Source organism: Penicillium hispanicum (assembly GCF_028827665.1).
Source record: "Penicillium hispanicum strain IBT 35686 chromosome Unknown utg000001l_segment0_segment0, whole genome shotgun sequence".
NCBI classification, from domain to species: Eukaryota; Fungi; Ascomycota; class Eurotiomycetes; order Eurotiales; family Aspergillaceae; genus Penicillium; species Penicillium hispanicum.
Genome location: NW_026623193.1, coordinates 2,934,296 through 2,952,002, shown reverse-complemented (window position 1 = coordinate 2,952,002; position 17,707 = coordinate 2,934,296). Strand labels below are relative to the sequence as shown.

Genomic DNA, 17,707 nt, shown 5'->3' with positions numbered 1-17,707 from the left:
ATAGACGAAGAGTGGAAACCCCCCAAGGCGTCAACCAGTCGACTACAAGAAGTGAATTTCGTTGTCCACCGTAGAATCGAGCATCGAGTGGACTTGGGTGAAAACGATGCTTCGACGCATATCGCAGGTAGTGTACAAGGGCCGTAAGCAAGTAAGAGCATTGCAAAGGCCCCCCACGAAGCGGTTAGCATCAATGAAGATATGAGCTTCAGCTAATGATTTGTCGGGCTCCTTCTTTGCCAAGAACACCCGGCTCAGTAGGCTTGGGGCTGCGATCACGCCCCTTCTTCCGACTAAGGAATGAGAGCATGCCGCTGTTCGAGCCCTTGCCCTTGCTTCCAGCACCCTCTAGTCCCTCCGCAGGAAGTGTGGAGCTATGGTCGGCGAGCTCACTCCAGCTGCCAGCCTCTTCCAGAACCATTTGCACACCACCGCCTTTACTCATCTTCCGTGTGGCCCCGCGCGGTCGGGGGAGAGGAGGGAGAGGGCGATGGAAAGAAGGAGGCGCGCCAGGTGGGGGAGAAGGCGATGCGCGGGTCGAGGGGGAAGGTGGTTGCGCGACAGACGCAGCATCGTTCGGGTCGAGATTCTCGCTGACTGGCGTCATGGCATCAGTCTGGGACAGCGCGTGGGCCGAGGTTTCATTTTGCGGAGACGATGGGTTGCGAATGGCCGGTTCGGGTTGGGAGAGTTGAGAGAGTTGAGAGGGTTGGGAGGGTTGAGAAGGTTGACGGACGTGAGAGGCATTTGCTGCGTTGGGTACTGGAAGGCAGTCCTCAGGATTTCTGGGAACGGCTCTGTCAACACACGGGTTTCATGACGATTCTATGAGGGAGTCTACTCACGTCGCTGCGGCAATAGCTTCCGCGGCATTTCCTTGGAAGCTGGCAAGGGTGTAGTCGAAGGGCTCGAACATGGTCTCAATCAAGCGATGTAGCTCGTCCTCTCGGATTTCCTTGGCCGTGGCATCATCTCGAAGTTCCGCCCGCGGCTTCTGACGACGGGCCCGAGCCTCCAGCGGCGCTTCCTCCAGAAGCAGTTCTTCCAAGTCGTACGTTGCGTCGAAGTTTGTCTTATCGCTGGACGGGCGGAAAACGGGCGGAATCTCTTTTCGTTCGAGCGCGTCGAAGTCGATGTCGTTGAAGAACATATGCGAGGTGAAGCTCTCGAAACTGACGGCGCCAATTCGGCGGCTTCTGTCTCTCTCCATCAATGCTCCCAAGGCCCGCAGACAGGGGACTGATACCGCGGGGTTGGTGACGTAGTACTTTGGCTGAGCTTTCTTGATGTTCTCGCTCAAGGTATCCTGGCTGCGACCTTCAAAGGGACGCTGGGATTGGAGTTAGATTCGGAGCGTCGACACCAGCCAATCTGTCACCACGTACCTTGTTGTAAATGCACTCATAGAAGGTGACACCGAGCGACCACCAATCCACTTCGCAGTAGTATCCGTTGCCATCATACACCTCTGGCGCCAAATAGGCTAGTGTGCCAGACTTGCTAGTCAATGGCTTGCCCGGTCGGAAATCCGATGCCACGTTCTAGAAGCAGGTCAGTTGCTGCACCGCATCGCCAAGCCTGGAGTACGTACGAAATCTGCCAGGTGAACATGACCCTCAGAGTCCAGCAACACGTTGTCTGGCTTTAGATCTCGGTGGATAATGCCTTGGGAATGGATATATTTCAAGGCACAGCCAAGCTCTGCGACCCAGAATCGCACTGCTTCCTCCGTGAAACACTTGCGAGAGATGTGGAACCGAAGATCACCGCCATTCATCAGATCAACAACAATGTAACTGGGTCGCGGTCAGTGAATTAGACCGAGTCGCGGAAAGAAATGTCGGAACGTACATGTACTCCATGTCCTGGAAACTGTACCGCAAGTTGCACAGAAATGGGTGGTTCAAATGCTCGAGCATTCTCCGCTCGCGAATAATATTTCGCACACTCTCGGAACGAACAACTGCAAGTATGGTTAGCACCCTTGCAGGTGGGACATGGCGGGAGAATCGACACCGGACGCACCCTCTTCTTTTCGGATGTACTTCAGCGCGAATGTCAGACCGGTGTCCTTCCGCTCAACGATGCGGACTTTGCCAAAGGCACCTTTGCCGACCACGCGCAGGAGACGAAAGTGGTTGAGGTTGACTAGGGAACGATCATTAGTATCTCGGGTCTCGATGCGGCCACGGGACGTTGCCCCTCCACGCGTCATCCCCTTGGACTTGGATTCCAACGCACCTGCATCATTGCAAGACACTGGTTTGCCCTGGGAATTTCCCATCTTTGAACAAGGACGGAAGTAGTTTTAACAGGACCCGGGACTTCCCAGCAACATCACACTTGTCAGGAGAGGACCTCGCGGAGTGGATCGCGTCGGAAGCGCCAGTTGAAAATCCAACGGGCGGGGAAGACGTGTATGATGGAAGATTTGATCTCAGAACACGCGGTCCATGAGAGAAAATTGATCCCGAAGGCAGGATCGCAGAGAGCGTGGGGTCAATGGGGTCGATAGTCGGCGAATACGGGGTGAGCGTCACAACCGGACTATGCGCAAACGTCGAGATCAGTGGGATCGGCGAAGGCGAGGTTGACCGAGGGAGACCAGGAGAGGGTGACGAGGACAAGAATTGAGGCGTGCAACAAAGCAGGGAATGTATATTCCAGAGAAAAAAAGGTGACCAGGGCCGGGGAGCTAACTTTGGACGGGCCCGAAGCGCGGGTGCCGTTTTGGCCTAACGGGAAAGACAGTGGCCAGCGCAGAGGGCGCAAAGGGTTGCAAGGACGGTTGTCAGGCGGAGCAAGGGAGAGGACCAGAACACTTCCAGAGATTCTAGAGCATGTCTTGCGTCCTGCAGCTCCGAAAGAAAGGGGAGGGCGAGCGGTCAGGATGCCGGCAGTACTGGCGAGGGGCCAATCAGGCGGCCGCGGGCGCAAGATGGGGAGTCTCGCGCTGATCTACAACGACGGCCTACGCTTTGAGTTTAGGTTGTTCTCCCCTGGTGCGCCATGCAACGTTGATAACGGCGGGGCGGCGGACGAACTATGCACTCCTGCTGCAGAGGTATTGGCATATAGTAACGCTGGTGCCCCGAACAATATCACACAGGTTGCAGATCTCACAAAATCCTCTATCGTATATAACTACATCAACTATATTTGCACCGATTGAGTACATAGTAATAAATCCAACCTTGCTACATATTGCGACCGCGAACCATGGGGGCCCACCGGGAGGCGAAAAAAAGAAAAAAAAAAAAAAAAAAGAGGCCCGCGCAAACGAGCGGAGGATCGAAGCCAGTCGGAACAGGAAAAGGGATGAAGAGGTCGGATATCCACTCTCACTAATCATCGGCTCGAAACATGCTGGAATACATGCATTAATTCATCGACCGGGGCGGGGACCGTCTGCTGCAGAACACACTGCTTCCGAAACTCTGTACGACCAGACCTGTCAAATATTCATCCACCCTGTCACTCTTTGCCCTTCTCCCAGTGGATATGTCGATTTAGTTATCAGTCACATATATGTGGGGAGGAGGGTGGGCACTTGTCGTTGCTCGCTCACACTGGCCGAACGATTAGGCCCATCAAAAGTCAGATGGAACCAACTAGAGGCCAATCACTGCATATGCTGTCGCATCTGACCGGGCTTTGCCACGCGGTGCTTCGTCTCTCGTGGCCGCCACGTTGGCCGCCACGTTATTGACCGCCCCCAACGCATCGGAGAAGGAGGAAAAAGAAAGGAAGAGATCGGTCGCACCGGAACGGCCGTGGAACACCTGTAGAACTTTCGATCGGCCGACCATCGGAGAGGACCAATCCACTAGGGCAAGGATTATGCACCGAGGTAAGCCTTGTGCCACGACTCACCATGTATTACTATATTCGGGGGAAGTTCCTGACTCGGCCACGGTGTCCCAAAGGGATCATTTGCTGTTAAATCATCATTTTTCATCGACTCCAAACACACCATCATTGGCAGATGCGTGTGAAGCAGGACCATCCTTCTGTACATGAATGTACATTAGGCCCACCATGGGCTGCAATCGGCTGCACATCCTGGTACGGTGGGTGTTTCAGCTGCACGGTGACAAAGAAGATGTGGCCTACGCTGAAACAGGCGGTTTCAAGTGTGGCCCCTTGGAGAACCCCTGAGCCGTGGCGTTGGAGTTGGCTTGAGGGGCTCAGATAGGCGCAAGCGATGATTGGAAGAGGAGGCCTCGGAGAAATCTTTTCTTTCGGTGTGCCCGATGTATATGTATATGCGCCCGCAGGGCTTACGCCGAGGTTCGGCACTGTTCCAGTGTCCATATTTCATGGGTCGCCATCAAAGAGGGTCAGTGTCTTGGGTAATTGTTGCCTCTCAGCCGCCACTGGCGCTTATCTTCGTTCGCAATTAGCTCCGTGTATCTTGATAGATCTCCCACTGTTGCCGATGGTTCTTGTACCATGAGAAACCCCATTGACGTGCTTCCACTTTTGTAATCAAAGGAATACCTTGGAAGCACAGACGATATTGATTCCGAGCATAGCTCATTGGTATTTAAAGCGCATTCTGACTGTGTAATGAAGAGTCAAACATCCAGGAAGGTGTCTTGCTCATCTGTCGCAAGCCGAGACATGTTCTGTTCCCCAGGGCCGAAAGATACTGACTACCTACTGACTACCATCAAAGATTCCGGGGTCATCAGTCATAGTAGGATTGACATTGCCTCAGCCGGGTAATGCCCGTAAATCATGGCCCCGACTGCCCTGTCGTTGATTTGTCGCTAGTCTGTCCCTTTTTCCGGAGTATAGCGCAGTGCGGTGCTAGATCCCCCCGCTAGTCCATATAGCTGGTCATAGTAAATCTAGAAAGCCGTGGTGAGAGCCTCCCGATATTTGTATTTGTGCTACGCTAAGCTAGCCAAACAGAGTGTTTCCATTGAGCTGAGCTCTAAGTCTCTCTGGCCTCGTGCTCAGAAATCTTGGAAGCTAGTAACAAGACACATAGACATGTAACCGAAGGGCATCTAAAGTAGGTGGGATGCCGGGGAGTCACGGGGTGGCCGCACCTTCCTGGATTGCCATCCAGTCTCGCCTCACCTCGCAAGATCTGATGATGACCACTGCGGACTCAACCCTGTCCAGTATGGAGGAAGGACATGACCCAATGGCAATTGACGATGTCTCGGCTCGCATAGTTCCATCAGAGCAAGCGGACCCCTCGCCATCAGAGCACCCAGACAGACCCTTGCTGCAGCGTCTTGGGAGTTCGGGTATTGATATGACCGGTTTCTCTTTCGCCAAGCCCGCCACTCATCGAAAGGGTTTCGCGTTACGATCCATGCCGGCGCACTCACTGATCAGGTCCATCGCTGCTGGAGATCTGAGAACATCAGACGCCCAGACTAAGCCTGCGGGAGTGGGCGATCAAGTGCATGGGATACAAGACCGGTATTCCCCCTGGTTCAACTTCGTGATAATTGCTTTGCTAATCCCCGTCTTTCTGAGCTGCGCAGCTCCCTTGATCCTCGTGTTGACGCCGAGGTTCAATATCGCAATGACGGTATTTTCAGTGAGCGCGCTTCAGACCTATCATCACATGGTCGCTTCAACTCGCCAGAGGCTGGTTGCGGCCAGGAACTTGAGATCATTGAGGTTCCACACACCAATCCTAAGTATGAGGCAAGTTTGGGACAACATCGAGCGATCGAAGCACCCCAACAGAGGAATGGTACCACTTCGATTGGAGAATCGACACCCAGAGTTGACACTGGGGTATGTCCAAAACCATCTCCGTGAGAGGATATAAGCTAAAACCATGAAGCCCATTGCCTCTCGCCCCAGCTCATCTCAATCAATTCAGATCCAGAATCAGAGGAGTGAATCTATCCCTGGCCCTCCTCTCGTGGCACCTACACGCTCGAAGGGCGATGGTCGAATCCCAAAACGTCGACGGGAAGGACAGAAGGCAGTGCCCCTCAAGCGGCAGATATCCGCTGGGAAAAACATGAATGGCACTCAGCAGCTAACAGAAGACAAGTTATTTGAACTCCTGATTGGAAAGATCAGGCAACGCGAAGAGAGCGAAGCTGCTGCAGCTGAAACCCAGCTTCGGATGGAAGCACAGAACGTTGCGTTGAAAGATCAAAATCAGAGCCTACAACATCAGCTTGAGATATACGAAACACGGATGCACAAAAGTGCTGCAGAGGTGAAAGCATACCAGTCCCAAATCGAGACTTGGAAAGCAAACGTCCGCAAATTCAAGCACGTCGTTGACGAATTAGGTCACGATTACGAGTCTCTTCGAGGTGAAAACCAGAAGCTCAAGAGTGTCACCGAATCGCTGGACAATGAAAAGAATGGTCTAATGCAAGATATCGACAGCATCAAGGCCCACATATCGCGGGCTGAAAGAACAATGGATGAGCAACGCACCAAGATCTCCGATGGTGATCACAAGATTGCCCTTCTGGAGCAGGCCTTGGAGAATTCGGAAGATAAAGGAAAGAGCATCCGGAACAAACTTTCCGATGAAAAGAAGAGAACTGCAACTTTGGAGTTTTACATCAAGGCCTCTGCTCGAAACCAAACGAGGCAGCTGGGTTTGATGAGAGCAGAACAATCTAAATTGATTCAAACGGTTACATCTGGATTTGATTCCATTGAAAAGACCTCTATCAGCTCCAGAGAAGCAATCGTATCGGAAACCGGGTCGGCTCTTCAGGGGTGCTGCTCTTCGATTCAGAGTTTAAACGAAACATGCGCTGCTCGGAGCATAGACATTCAGCAGTTCACAGAAAAGGCACAAAATGCGATTTCTCAGTGAGCACTTAACATTTGCAAAAAAACTGTTATGAGCGCATGTTCTGACCAGAAGTTATAGGATCAATTGCCTGTCAGCCCAGTTCACGGCGAGTCTCGAGGAGAGCACAAAGGCCAATTTTGACGTACGCCAGGGAGTCCAAGAGGGCTTGGAGGCAATAAAAGGTCATGTCGGCTCTGAGTCACTGCTTCTCAAGCAGCTTTGTAGTCACCAGACATCTTGTGACAGGTTAAAGGAAAGATTAGAGCTCATCGAGCCAACGTTATCCAACATTGACAATTCCGTCGGATCCTTGATACTCACAGAGAACAACCTTGTGCAAGACCTTGGAGACTTTGGCAAGCGACTTGCCAAAGCTCAGATTCCCGAGGGACCCTCGGCTCTTGAGAAAGAAATCGTCATCAAATTTACGGAGAATTCCCAGCTGCAGCTTCGGCTACAGGAGGCATCTTATGAAATCAAGTCCCTCACAGAGCGATTATCGGAAAACGAGACCACGAATCAAGGTCTAAAACAGTCTCTGGTAGATGCAACCGCCCAGATACGGACGGCAGCAGATCTGAATCTTCAACTAGAATCAAAGCTACAAGGTCTGCAAAGAGAAGTGGAGTCTACAGAACAGAGAGTCAGAGGAGAACTAGACGAAGAGCGCACGTCCTTGGTGAATCGGATCAATGCCCAGTACCAGGTTGAGCTAGATGATTTAGAAAATGAACTCGGAAGTGCTGTCCAGGAAAGGGATCATTTTCAAACCTCGGTCGCAGAGCTTGTGGCTCAACTCGAAGGTGTTCACCAATCTCTAGTAAGTTCTCAACAGTCAATGCATATGATTCTTGCTGACGTCCTCAAGGACGAAGCCAATCGACTGATGAATGAGCATAAAACTACCCAGAAGTCTCTTGTACGTGACACCTACCGCCCCTAGGTTCTTTCTGAGCCAAGGCCATTCTAATTCCAGCAGATGGATAATGCGCAGAAACAGATCGAACAACTCAGCCAGTCTTGCTCAGCATCCACATCTCAATTACAAGCTAAAACTGCCGAAGTAGAACGATACCAGAAAGCGGAAACTACCTCTCGTGCTGAGAATGCCAGGATCCGGGAACAACTGCAACAGGCTCAAGAAAAAATACAAGCTCTCGAGCAAAGGCCGATACCCTCAGGTGAATTACAGTCTGTCCAAGAACCATTAACGAGTAACATCGTGCCTTTCGCAACCATTGAGGGCCGATTGTCACCAGACCGACCAGTATCGCCCTATAACGATCCGGGCGATTTTGCAATGCTTTTCATGTCGGATGATCCTTTCAGTTTGATGTCGCTTGACAAGGAGAAGAGCAATGATCTCCAAGAAAACCTTCAATACGTTGCAAAAGACGACCAACCAGAGGGTAGCCCTACCAACAAGACAGCAACTGTCCCCACTGGAAGCCCTCAGGGAGACCAGATTCAGGCTAAGGGTAAGCGCAAAGGGGTCAACTTTGAACCAGAGGGTCTAAGCAACGAGGAAGAAGCAACAACCACCAGCCAGCCAGCCTCCACACAACCACAAAGAGATATAGGCGAGGCCCCGAGCAAATTGTCAAAGCATGTTCACAAATGGACCTATAGTCGTGTCCACAGCTCGGCAACTCAGATTCAAGAAGAGCAATCTACTGCCCCTGTCCACGTCGCAGCCGGGGAAAGACGGCCTAGCCCGAAGGGGCTCGTGTCTGCAAGCAGTGGAAGACAAGCGGTAAATCGACCCAGCAATCGAGCCCGTGGAAGACGCCGTTCTCGAGGTATATTGGCTATTCGAGACTGATTGCAGGGTTACCATCTGACTATCATAGCAGGGGAGCGATACAATGCTCGCTTCAATCAGGAAAGCTGAATACTTCCGCATCCTGCTTGAGGAGCACACGCAACTCACTACTTTATCGAAGCAACCGTCCACGTCCAAGCAGTCATTAACAAGTATTTGCGACTTCAACCAATAATACAGGGGCCAAGATACAAGCTCCAGATATTACTGATCTGCATCATCCGACTTGACGCATTTAGGAATCTGACAGGACTTGTTCAGCAGCCTTTTGCCATCTGACGTTTCCGCCTTTTAATTCGTCTGTATTTTATTCTAACATAGTATGCGTCTAGTATAGTGTTCCGCGACTGGTTTCGCAAGCACGAATGGCTGGTATGGAGTGAAATTGAATTTTTTATTTTCAGTGCAGTACCCAAAGCTTCATAAGCTCTTGAACGCCGGACACAATGCTCCATCAAAGAAGAGTATTGATGGAGCAGTCGACAGAGAGCATGACTCTCCATCGCTCTCCTATCAACAATCCTCGGGATATAATGTACACAAAAGGTTACACACCCCAAATGTTCCGCCATCACCATCATCGTACCACCGCCAACCGTCTCGTCAATGGTTCCGACCCTGACTGATCAGGAACTGTCCGAAAGTGGAGTGTGGTATCGAGTCGTAATGGTTGAGAGATGGGAGAAAGAATGCATGCTCAACCCCCGAATCGCAAATCGCAGCCGTGGCCATTTGAGACCGAGGCAGGATGAGACCAAGGGGTATTCAAAGACAATAGAATCGATGCAGGCGCAACCGACACACGATGATTCGGGATGCGAGGTCGCGAGTGGTTTATTTCGCCTTTCCTCCCTTGGTCGCCTCGAGGAACAGCACCTTCTTCTTCACGACGGGGTCGTACTTGAGCATGCTGAGGGGACGGTGTGCACGCGGCCGGATCAGTGTGCGGTAGTAGCCGGTCATGGCCATGGAGATCAGCCGGACCGCGATCGTGCGAGACTTCGCTGCAGGGAGAGCCTGTGTTAGCCATCGTGACCGGTCATGCGAGAGTGATCGGAAGCCATGAATCTGGTCTCTTCAGATCGCGGCACGGACAGATTGTGATTCGCCCATGTTGCCCGAGAATTGATGAGATCGACCGACTGCCACTCACCTTTCTTGGCCATTTTGCTCGACGTCCCGGGGACACTGGGTCGCTGTTCGATGGGATGGAAATTCAAGCGCGGCGCCGGGCAAAACCGTCCCGTTGCACGTGATATGCTGAGTCATTGCCTCCGGGGTCAACTGAAGCACCGCGGGTGATCATTATTATTCTTCTCCATTCGTTGGACATTGGCGTGAGATTCCTCCGTCTTTGATACCCAGGTCAACATCGACTGTCCTGAGGGGCTGTTTGTCTCTGCAGACTCGGACGTGCATCCACACTCCGGGAGATGGACTGAGCCAGCGTTCTCGATATATTGAGGGTCTATCTTTTTGGCCCCTTGACGTCCTATTGTGGACTTAAAAATTGCTTATCTGAATCCTATCCATTCTGGGTCACTGCATCCGACTCGCAAAGGCGATCCGGTGGCCGGTGGGAAATGCCTCGATGCCTCACGGGGTTACTTCGGCTTCCCTAGCCCAAGGATAGAGTCAGGATTGACCAATGACGACGCCAGAGAGACGCAGGGGTAGAAGCAGACTCGGGGGGCTGAAACAGGGTCTTGATGACCTTCTTCGTCCTGCTGGTATGCGACTGCAACCACTGCGTTGTAGTCCATCTCGATGCAGTGAACTGCGGATAACTGAGTCGATACGCACTCTCGGGTGCTCATCTTAGCAGTTGGGGGGATATTTGCAATTCCAGTGTACTGTTTGACGGGCCTTCCTCCATCTCACGCCTCGAATCTGATTTGGCCCCTTAGACATGGCACTTTATAGACCCGTCGGAATTGGCCCCACGACCATCAGCTTATCACGAGCAACATCCGAATGCACCAGGAATGAACTGAAGAAGTCGCCGATCGTCGAGGAGTTTCTACTCTTAGTTAGCTGATCTCCGCACCGCCTGCAGGGGCCAGGAACCAAATAGCCATATGTGCTATACGAGTTGGAAAACACACTACCGGGATTTGCAGCACTCAGCACGGCTTATGGCTGACGCAGTGGATTGGATTCCCTGCAATCGATGAAACTCCTTGCAAGAAACTAATATATATGGGCACACCTACCCCAACAACAATTGTTCTCATTTGGATCAATTGACATCTCATTGTCGCCTCCACTGATAAGTCCAATCATGACACCCAGACTCGTCGCTCTAGCAGCAACCCTATTGGTGCTGAGCCCGGTCCTGGCTCAGAGTGTCGATGGTTCCAAATACAACAGTCCATCTGCCGGTCCGCCATCCAGCTACTTCGCGGCTGCCACGTCGCTGCCTGTCGCTGCCCTGCAAAGTGCAGCTGCGAAGGCCAGCACGGCCGCCAACGATGCCACCTACCCTGTCAATAATGACGACGGTGCAGCAAAGGTGACTATTCACAGCGACTGGTCAAAGTTTGACGAGGTACGTTGGGCCTTTGATACACCTACTCGGGAGATACTGACATTGGGAATGAATAGGGTGCGGCTTTTGTTTGGATCGCTGACATGGACGTTGATTGCGACGGCATTGATTACAAGTGTGAAGTACAGGAAACCCTGCATCGAGAAAGCTGCCCAGTCTACTCGATTCTGACTATCCGACGCAGGGGAATCAAGATGGACAGGCGCAGACCAACTTTGGTGCCCTGGCAGCATACGAGGTTCCGTGGATTGTCATTCCTGACAAGTTCGGAACTACTTACGAGAAAGTTCTCCCTGGGAATAACATTGGAGCGGTGATCTGGTACGGTGTATCTTCTCTGCATGGATCGCTAGGGATACTCACAATCATTTAGTGACGGGAAGATGTTCTACGGTATTTACGGTGACTCGGATGGCGATGATCCCGAAGTTATCGGCGAGGCCTCCTGGCTCATGGCCCGGACCTGCTTCCCCAGTGACAATTTAAATGGCAATGCCGGACATGGTAGTGTCGATGTGACTTGTGAGTAGACATCAAGGTGTGCTCGTGCATGTATGTGCTGACTTCCAAAAAGACATCCTGTTTACAGGCGACGATGCCGTTCTGCCGAGCAGTGCCCTCAACGACAACTACATCACAAACTTCAGCACGCTACGATCCATGGGCGACCAGTTGATGGCTTCGCTGGCAAAGAACTTGAACCTTGCCTCAGGTGGATCCACCGGTAGCTCTTCTAGTGTCCCGACTAGCACATGGACTACCAAGACAGCAACTGTCTCGGGCTCTAGCTCCTCTACAAGTACCTCCAGCCCTACATCGAGTCCTTCCGCGGGCTCCTGTTCTTGGTCAGGTCACTGCGCTGGTTAGTACCCTTTGGCTCCCTCCATACTTGATTTGTTTTGCTGAACAACGCCCTAGGTGCCTCATGCTCTTCCGACAATGACTGTTCGGATGCGCTCGTCTGCCAGAATGAAGCCTGTGCTTCGGGCTCGTCCGGTGAATCCTGCTCGTGGTCTGGACACTGTGCCGGTAAGCAAGAAATCGCCATGATATAGGTCACTATTCAAATCTGACTGTCCATCTCTGCTAGGTGCTTCATGCTCTTCCGATAGTGATTGCTCAGATGATTTGGTGTGCAGCAGTGGCAAGTGTGCTAGCCCTTGAAAGCGCGTTCTTGGAGAAATACCTTCTTCCATCGCGATCGATATGCATTGGCCTTAACTCACTTCATGTTATTGAACTGTTGCAAACCTTCACTCCAAGCTGACTGGATTGTCATAGATGGATCGAGGTATCTTTCATTGCATTGAGATAAGGCCCTAACGGAAAATGTTGAATATTGCGTGGGGTAGTTGATATATACCTGTAGGTCTAAAATACTTAGCTTTTGGTTAGCATTAATCGATGTACACGCTATCAAGATATGCAGCTTCTAGAACGCCCCTAGATTACTTATTTTCGCCATATAATAGTATCCTAGTTTATTTCTTATCAATCCTTCTATCCCACTACTCTTTTGTTCTCCCTTTTTCTTCTACCCTGCTCTTATCTGTCTTTCGTCGAGCTTACGACGTTTGGCATTGTGGTCGGCATTGGAGCCCTTTCTGGTAAATCATTCGATTGCTCGTGCCCTGGCATTACTTGAACATTTGCATGGCGGCTTTGTCTATCTTAACTCTGGAGTAAGAGAATTCGAATTTTGAATCCCCAGCGTGCGCCAGAGGAAACTATCACGACTTGTGCATCATCGTTACATGCGTGTCCACGCTTGGGTTCACCAACAAACTCAACAGATCTGGCCGAGCGTAGTGACCCACCACATCGATAAAGGCTTTGGGATAGTCGATATCTCCGAGGTCCACATCTGCCATCAGGATCGCTTCAGCCCCGGTTTCGATCGGTTCACACAAGGGCCTTCCGTCAGGACCAAAAATCATGGAGAAGCCACCTCCGGGAGTCTTGGTGACGGGATTCCCCGTCAAATTGTTTTTCGCGACGTTCTCCTCCGTGAGAATCTGAGATGCTACGAGCACGAAGCATTGGCCTTCGATGGCCATGAACTGGCTCGCTCGATAGCTCGCCTCTCCAGTTTCATGGTACAACCAGCTGATCTTGGCTGGGTCTGGCATTTCAAATTCCGCGGGCCAGCTGGCCACATGGATCTGCACTCCCTGCGAATACTCATAATATCGCAGCAGCGGCTGGAGATGTTCCCAGCAGTTCAGGCCGCCGACCTTGCCAAACGGCGAGTCAACCACACATTGGAGCGAGTCGGCTTGGCCGTCGCCCCAGATTGTGCGTTCGATATGGGTTGGCTTGATCTTGCGACGGTGGTGCACGATCTCTCCGCCAGGCGAGATGAACGATTGGGCCATGTACAAGCTGGCCCCCTCGCGCTCACTGTATCCGAGGACGACAAACATGCCGGCTTTCTTCACCGCGGCTTGAATGCGCTGCATTTGCTTCGAGTCCCGCCGCATCGAGTTGGCCATGTACTCATGGATGACGTGTGTGTTGTTGATGACGGCGGAGGTCCACATGCTCCTGGATCGTCCACAAAGTGACAGTTAGTTTCAATCGAGGACCATGGCATTGTCCAAGCGGTTTCTGCTCTCACCACGGGTAACCCGGAATCCACACTTCAGGGAATCCAAGAACCTGGACTCCGTCCGATGCTGCTTTCTCAATGAGACCGATGGTTTTGTCCACACTGCCGTTCAGGTCGAGCCAGACCGGCTCTGCTTGTACGGCCCCTACGCGAACTTGGGACGGGGCCATATCGGGCAGCGAAGAGATGGAAAGTGATATTCTTGGTGAAAATGGACAGTGGTACGGGGAACGTGTGCGGACTTGGATGTTTCCAACCGCGCTGTTGACCGAGCTATATACCGCCAGCCAGTCTTATCATCGGTACTCGCTCCTCCACTCCGCCGCGATAGCGATCGCATTCTCTTTCCTGGGAAGCGAGGAAGCATTGCTGTTGATCGCAAAGTGTTTCCCATGGACGGCCTTCACGTCCCGCGGTTGAAGATCGCAAACTATTTCCCTTCTTCTGGAGTGGTGGGTCCAAGTGGAGCCAGCGCTGTGGGAAGTTCATACAAGACGGAGTTGATGTTCGACCTTTTGCGTGGCCTTCACGCTACGACTGGGGAGTAGGAGGAATCTTCTCCTATCTCGCCGAGAATCCATACTAGATGATTCCTCCACCTGGTAGACTTCATTCCGATATCATGATAAAACCGAGGTGAGCACCGGTCAATATAAATCGCCCCCGACCTTCCACCAGGGCGAACCCGTTCTCTTTCTCCCCAATTGATATTCAGCTCATCCTCCTCCGATCTTCTAGGAACACTCTCGATTATGACGGCAGGCCCCTCAATGCCCCCGCCATCTCAGGCTGAGGGACATCTGCAACCTCGACTGTCGCGGTTGACGATGGTCGCCATGACCTTTGCCATTCTCAAGTAAGGCTTCCCGTCCTGCGAAGCAAAGGGTGATGTTGTCCACATCGTTAATATGGGGCAAATAGCACATGGATTGCCCTCGCCGGGTCCCTCGGTCTTGTTCTTCCGTCGGGTGGTTCCATCTCGTTCCTTTATGGCTTTATATTCTGCGTAGCCTGCAACTTCGCTCTGGCTGCCAGTCTTGGTGAGCTCGCCGCCATTTGGCCAACGGCGGGCGGCCAATATCATTTTGTTTACAGTCTCTGCACGGAGAAGTGGCGGAAACCAGTGGTAAAGAAATCAACTCTCCCCCGTCGGGTCAACGTCCACGGGCGATCTGGATTGCTGATGCAAAGAGGTCCAAACCGATAGAGCTTTTGGGTTGGTTGGACGAACATCGCTGGCTGGCTTACTCTGGTAACCACCGAAGGCTTTTTCGCCGGTGAGTCTGAGCGAGACTGAATGCCCTCGGCTCCTCTTGTTGCGTCCAGCGGTTTTTGACTTGGTCTTTTCAAACAGCGCAATTCATCTCCGCGGCTGCCGTGATGGCTTCGAACGAGAGATACGTCATTGAAAGTTGGAAGACGTATCTTATCTTTCTTGCCATTCTCACCTTCACCACCGGATCGAACATCTGGGGTAACAAGATCCTTGGTCGGTGGAATGATGCGGCTTGTAAGCGAGGGGTGTCATTACACTCGACCTTTCCCACTCACATGTCACAAAATTAACCACGCTTAGTATATTGGTCGATCCTGGCAGTGGTTGTTATCAGCATCGTCCTCCTCACAACCTCTTCCAAAACGGACGCCGACTTTGTCTTCGCCGGATTCCAAAATGAGACTGGTTGGCCCAACGGCATCGCTTGGATCCTCGGGCTTCTGCAATCCGCTCTGTCACTCATCGGCTTTGATGCCTGCCTGCATATGACGGAGGAAATGCCAACGCCATCCAAAGACGCACCCCGGGCCATCCTCTACGCCGTCGCTGTGGGCGGCGTCACCGGCACGGCCTTTCTCATTGTCATCCTCTTCTGCCTCACCGACCCGGTCACAGTCCTCTCTACTCCGACAAAGATGCCTATCTGCGAGCTCATCTACCAGGCGACGGGATCTCGCGCCGCAGCCACAGTGCTAACGCTTATGCTGGCCATGTGCTTCATCAGTGGGGTCAACGGCTGCATTACCAGCGCATCGAGGCTGACATACTCCATGGCCCGGGACGGTGGCATTGTCGGGCCCAAGTTTTTCTCGCACATCTCGCCGACCCTCCACGTCCCTGTCCGGACGATTGTCCTGTGCTTCATCTTCAATGCCGCCTTCGGTCTACTGTACATCGGCCCCACGGTGGCTTTCAGCGCGTATTCGGCAAGCTGCACCATCTTCCTCAATGTGTCGTATGCTACTCCCGTCATTTTGCTGCTCATACGGGGCCGCGGTGTCTTGGCCGAACACCAAATCTCCAGCCAGGGGTCCTTCAAGATGGGGCGACGGATAGGAGCCGTGGTGAACTGGATTGCGGCGCTGTTTGTTGTTGTGACATCTGTGGTATGTCAAAGACTTGCGACAGAGCGATCTATGGACTAACATGTGCTCGATATTTGTTCTAGTTCTTCTGCTTTCCCACGTCGCTTCCTGTGTCGAGCTCATACATGAGTAAGTTGGTTGATATGCATGGAATCTGCAACAAGCTTCTGTTTTTCTGACTAGCACTAGACTACGTGGCCGCCGTCATCGGGATCTTTCTCATCGTCATGAGTTCCTTTTGGATGCTGTTTGGCCGTCATTTCGAAGGACCAGTTAGTCAGGATGTCCCTTTAGCGAGTCTCCGTGGCAAGTACTGCAGGGAAATAACCAGACGACCTCTCCAGAAATTCGAGGCTATTCGTGCGACTCATCCTGTGAGTGGGTCTGTGGCCGATACACAGCACCTATCGGATACCTCGGTGTCCTATTTTCAGGAGAAGGGAGACGATCAAGAGGGTTCGACTGGCAAAGGCAGGGGAATTGTGTGGTAATACGGTGTTCAGGGAGTCATAAGCTCTCTTTAATTGTGGAAGTAATAGGAAACTTGCTCGTCCGGAAATGGCACAAGGCAGTCCAATATCATGAGTTCAGCTTGCCAAGAACATGCCTTGAGAAGCAGTAGCTGGCTCGTAGTGTTCCTATGTTTTGGATATAAGACTACAAGGCCCAATACAAAACATTGCGGGCGTTATAGTGATTAATAGTGCCTGAATTGCACCTCTACTTGAGCATCCATGGATACTGACGCTATTGGCTGAAATCCTAGCTGACAAATAGGTCACGACTACTTACCTAGGCAGGTACTCCCGAGAGCCTATCAAGTAGCATTGCATACTGATAACGGCTAGGCTAAACGATCAGATCACAACTGGAACACTAACTAACTAGTTGGGACCAGTAGTGTACATAGATAGCATTAGGCCTAGTTAGGTCTCTCTGGGGGAATATGCCCACGTGACTCCCTCTTGCTTTCCATGTCTTCTACGCCTTCGCTGCGCCGATACACTCGCTCCTCTTCCCTTGTACTACGTCCCAACTCAAGTACATTCAGCCATGAAGACAGCTGCCAAGCGCCGTGTCGAGGCAACCCCGGCCGGGAAGGAAAAGCAAGGTTGTTGGACATGCAAGAGTGAGGTTGCCTCATGAGTTGTTCCCCTCTGATAAGGGAATTGCTCATAGACACAGTCAGGTTGCTGATTCAGGCCCGCGTGAATCAACAGGGCGCGAGATCGGTTGCGACAAAGGGCTTCCATCCTGCGACAACTGCCAACGTAGCGGGAGAGATTGTCTCGGCTACGGGCTGCGTCTTATATGGCCCGACCAGCCTGATGGAAGAAGACGCCAGCTGCCCTTTCAACCTTCAGCTCGGCCCCGGTCTGGTCCGACCACTTCCAGTGATGCCCACTGCCCCCCATCCTTTGTAATCTTCCACGGATCGCACTTTCTCAACACGACCTTTGATGACCTGCGTGGACCCTGCGGGCCCAAGATGCATGCCATTATACATCGAGACACCCTCTCTCCGCGTCCTTCTGCGGGTCTCTCTATCTATCCCCAGCTGTTTGGGAACGA

The 17,707-nt window shown here is 52.2% G+C and overlaps 6 protein-coding genes across 6 annotated transcripts; 3 read left to right on the top strand and 3 right to left on the bottom strand.

Annotated features, from left to right (window-relative positions):
- Nucleotides 1-208: 208 nt before the first annotated feature.
- Nucleotides 209-2,284, bottom strand: N7459_001136 (Serine/threonine-protein kinase 32B; the record flags this gene model as incomplete). The annotated part of the gene is made up of 6 exons (XM_056940321.1): nucleotides 209-797; nucleotides 846-1,330; nucleotides 1,386-1,541; nucleotides 1,592-1,796; nucleotides 1,852-1,963; nucleotides 2,026-2,284. 6 exons carry the CDS (start codon nucleotides 2,282-2,284, stop codon nucleotides 209-211), a joined length of 1,806 nt encoding a protein of 601 aa, XP_056804601.1.
- Nucleotides 2,285-5,101: 2,817 nt separating this feature from the next.
- Nucleotides 5,102-8,793, top strand: N7459_001135 (uncharacterized protein; the record flags this gene model as incomplete). Its single annotated transcript, XM_056940320.1, has 7 exons — nucleotides 5,102-5,439; nucleotides 5,505-5,763; nucleotides 5,813-6,813; nucleotides 6,875-7,616; nucleotides 7,665-7,715; nucleotides 7,776-8,549; nucleotides 8,650-8,793. The coding sequence occupies 7 exons, from the start codon at nucleotides 5,102-5,104 to the stop codon at nucleotides 8,791-8,793; spliced, it is 3,309 nt and encodes a 1,102-aa protein (XP_056804600.1).
- A 659-nt stretch (nucleotides 8,794-9,452) lies between these two features.
- Nucleotides 9,453-9,784, bottom strand: N7459_001134 (mitochondrial 54S ribosomal protein bL33m; the record flags this gene model as incomplete). The annotated part of the gene is made up of 2 exons (XM_056940319.1): nucleotides 9,453-9,622; nucleotides 9,772-9,784. 2 exons carry the CDS (start codon nucleotides 9,782-9,784, stop codon nucleotides 9,453-9,455), a joined length of 183 nt encoding a protein of 60 aa, XP_056804599.1.
- Nucleotides 9,785-10,899: 1,115 nt separating this feature from the next.
- Nucleotides 10,900-12,033, top strand: N7459_001133 (glycoside hydrolase family 75 protein; the record flags this gene model as incomplete). Its single annotated transcript, XM_056940318.1, has 4 exons — nucleotides 10,900-11,166; nucleotides 11,351-11,487; nucleotides 11,540-11,688; nucleotides 11,741-12,033. The coding sequence occupies 4 exons, from the start codon at nucleotides 10,900-10,902 to the stop codon at nucleotides 12,031-12,033; spliced, it is 846 nt and encodes a 281-aa protein (XP_056804598.1).
- Nucleotides 12,034-12,896: 863 nt separating this feature from the next.
- Nucleotides 12,897-13,944, bottom strand: N7459_001132 (carbon-nitrogen hydrolase family protein; the record flags this gene model as incomplete). Its single annotated transcript, XM_056940317.1, has 2 exons — nucleotides 12,897-13,710; nucleotides 13,784-13,944. The coding sequence occupies 2 exons, from the start codon at nucleotides 13,942-13,944 to the stop codon at nucleotides 12,897-12,899; spliced, it is 975 nt and encodes a 324-aa protein (XP_056804597.1).
- A 582-nt stretch (nucleotides 13,945-14,526) lies between these two features.
- N7459_001131 (amino acid/polyamine transporter I) lies at nucleotides 14,527-16,626 on the top strand (the record flags this gene model as incomplete). Its single annotated transcript, XM_056940316.1, has 7 exons — nucleotides 14,527-14,630; nucleotides 14,696-14,900; nucleotides 14,982-15,051; nucleotides 15,129-15,284; nucleotides 15,351-16,156; nucleotides 16,219-16,264; nucleotides 16,319-16,626. 7 exons carry the CDS (start codon nucleotides 14,527-14,529, stop codon nucleotides 16,624-16,626), a joined length of 1,695 nt encoding a protein of 564 aa, XP_056804596.1.
- Nucleotides 16,627-17,707: the final 1,081 nt, after the last annotated feature.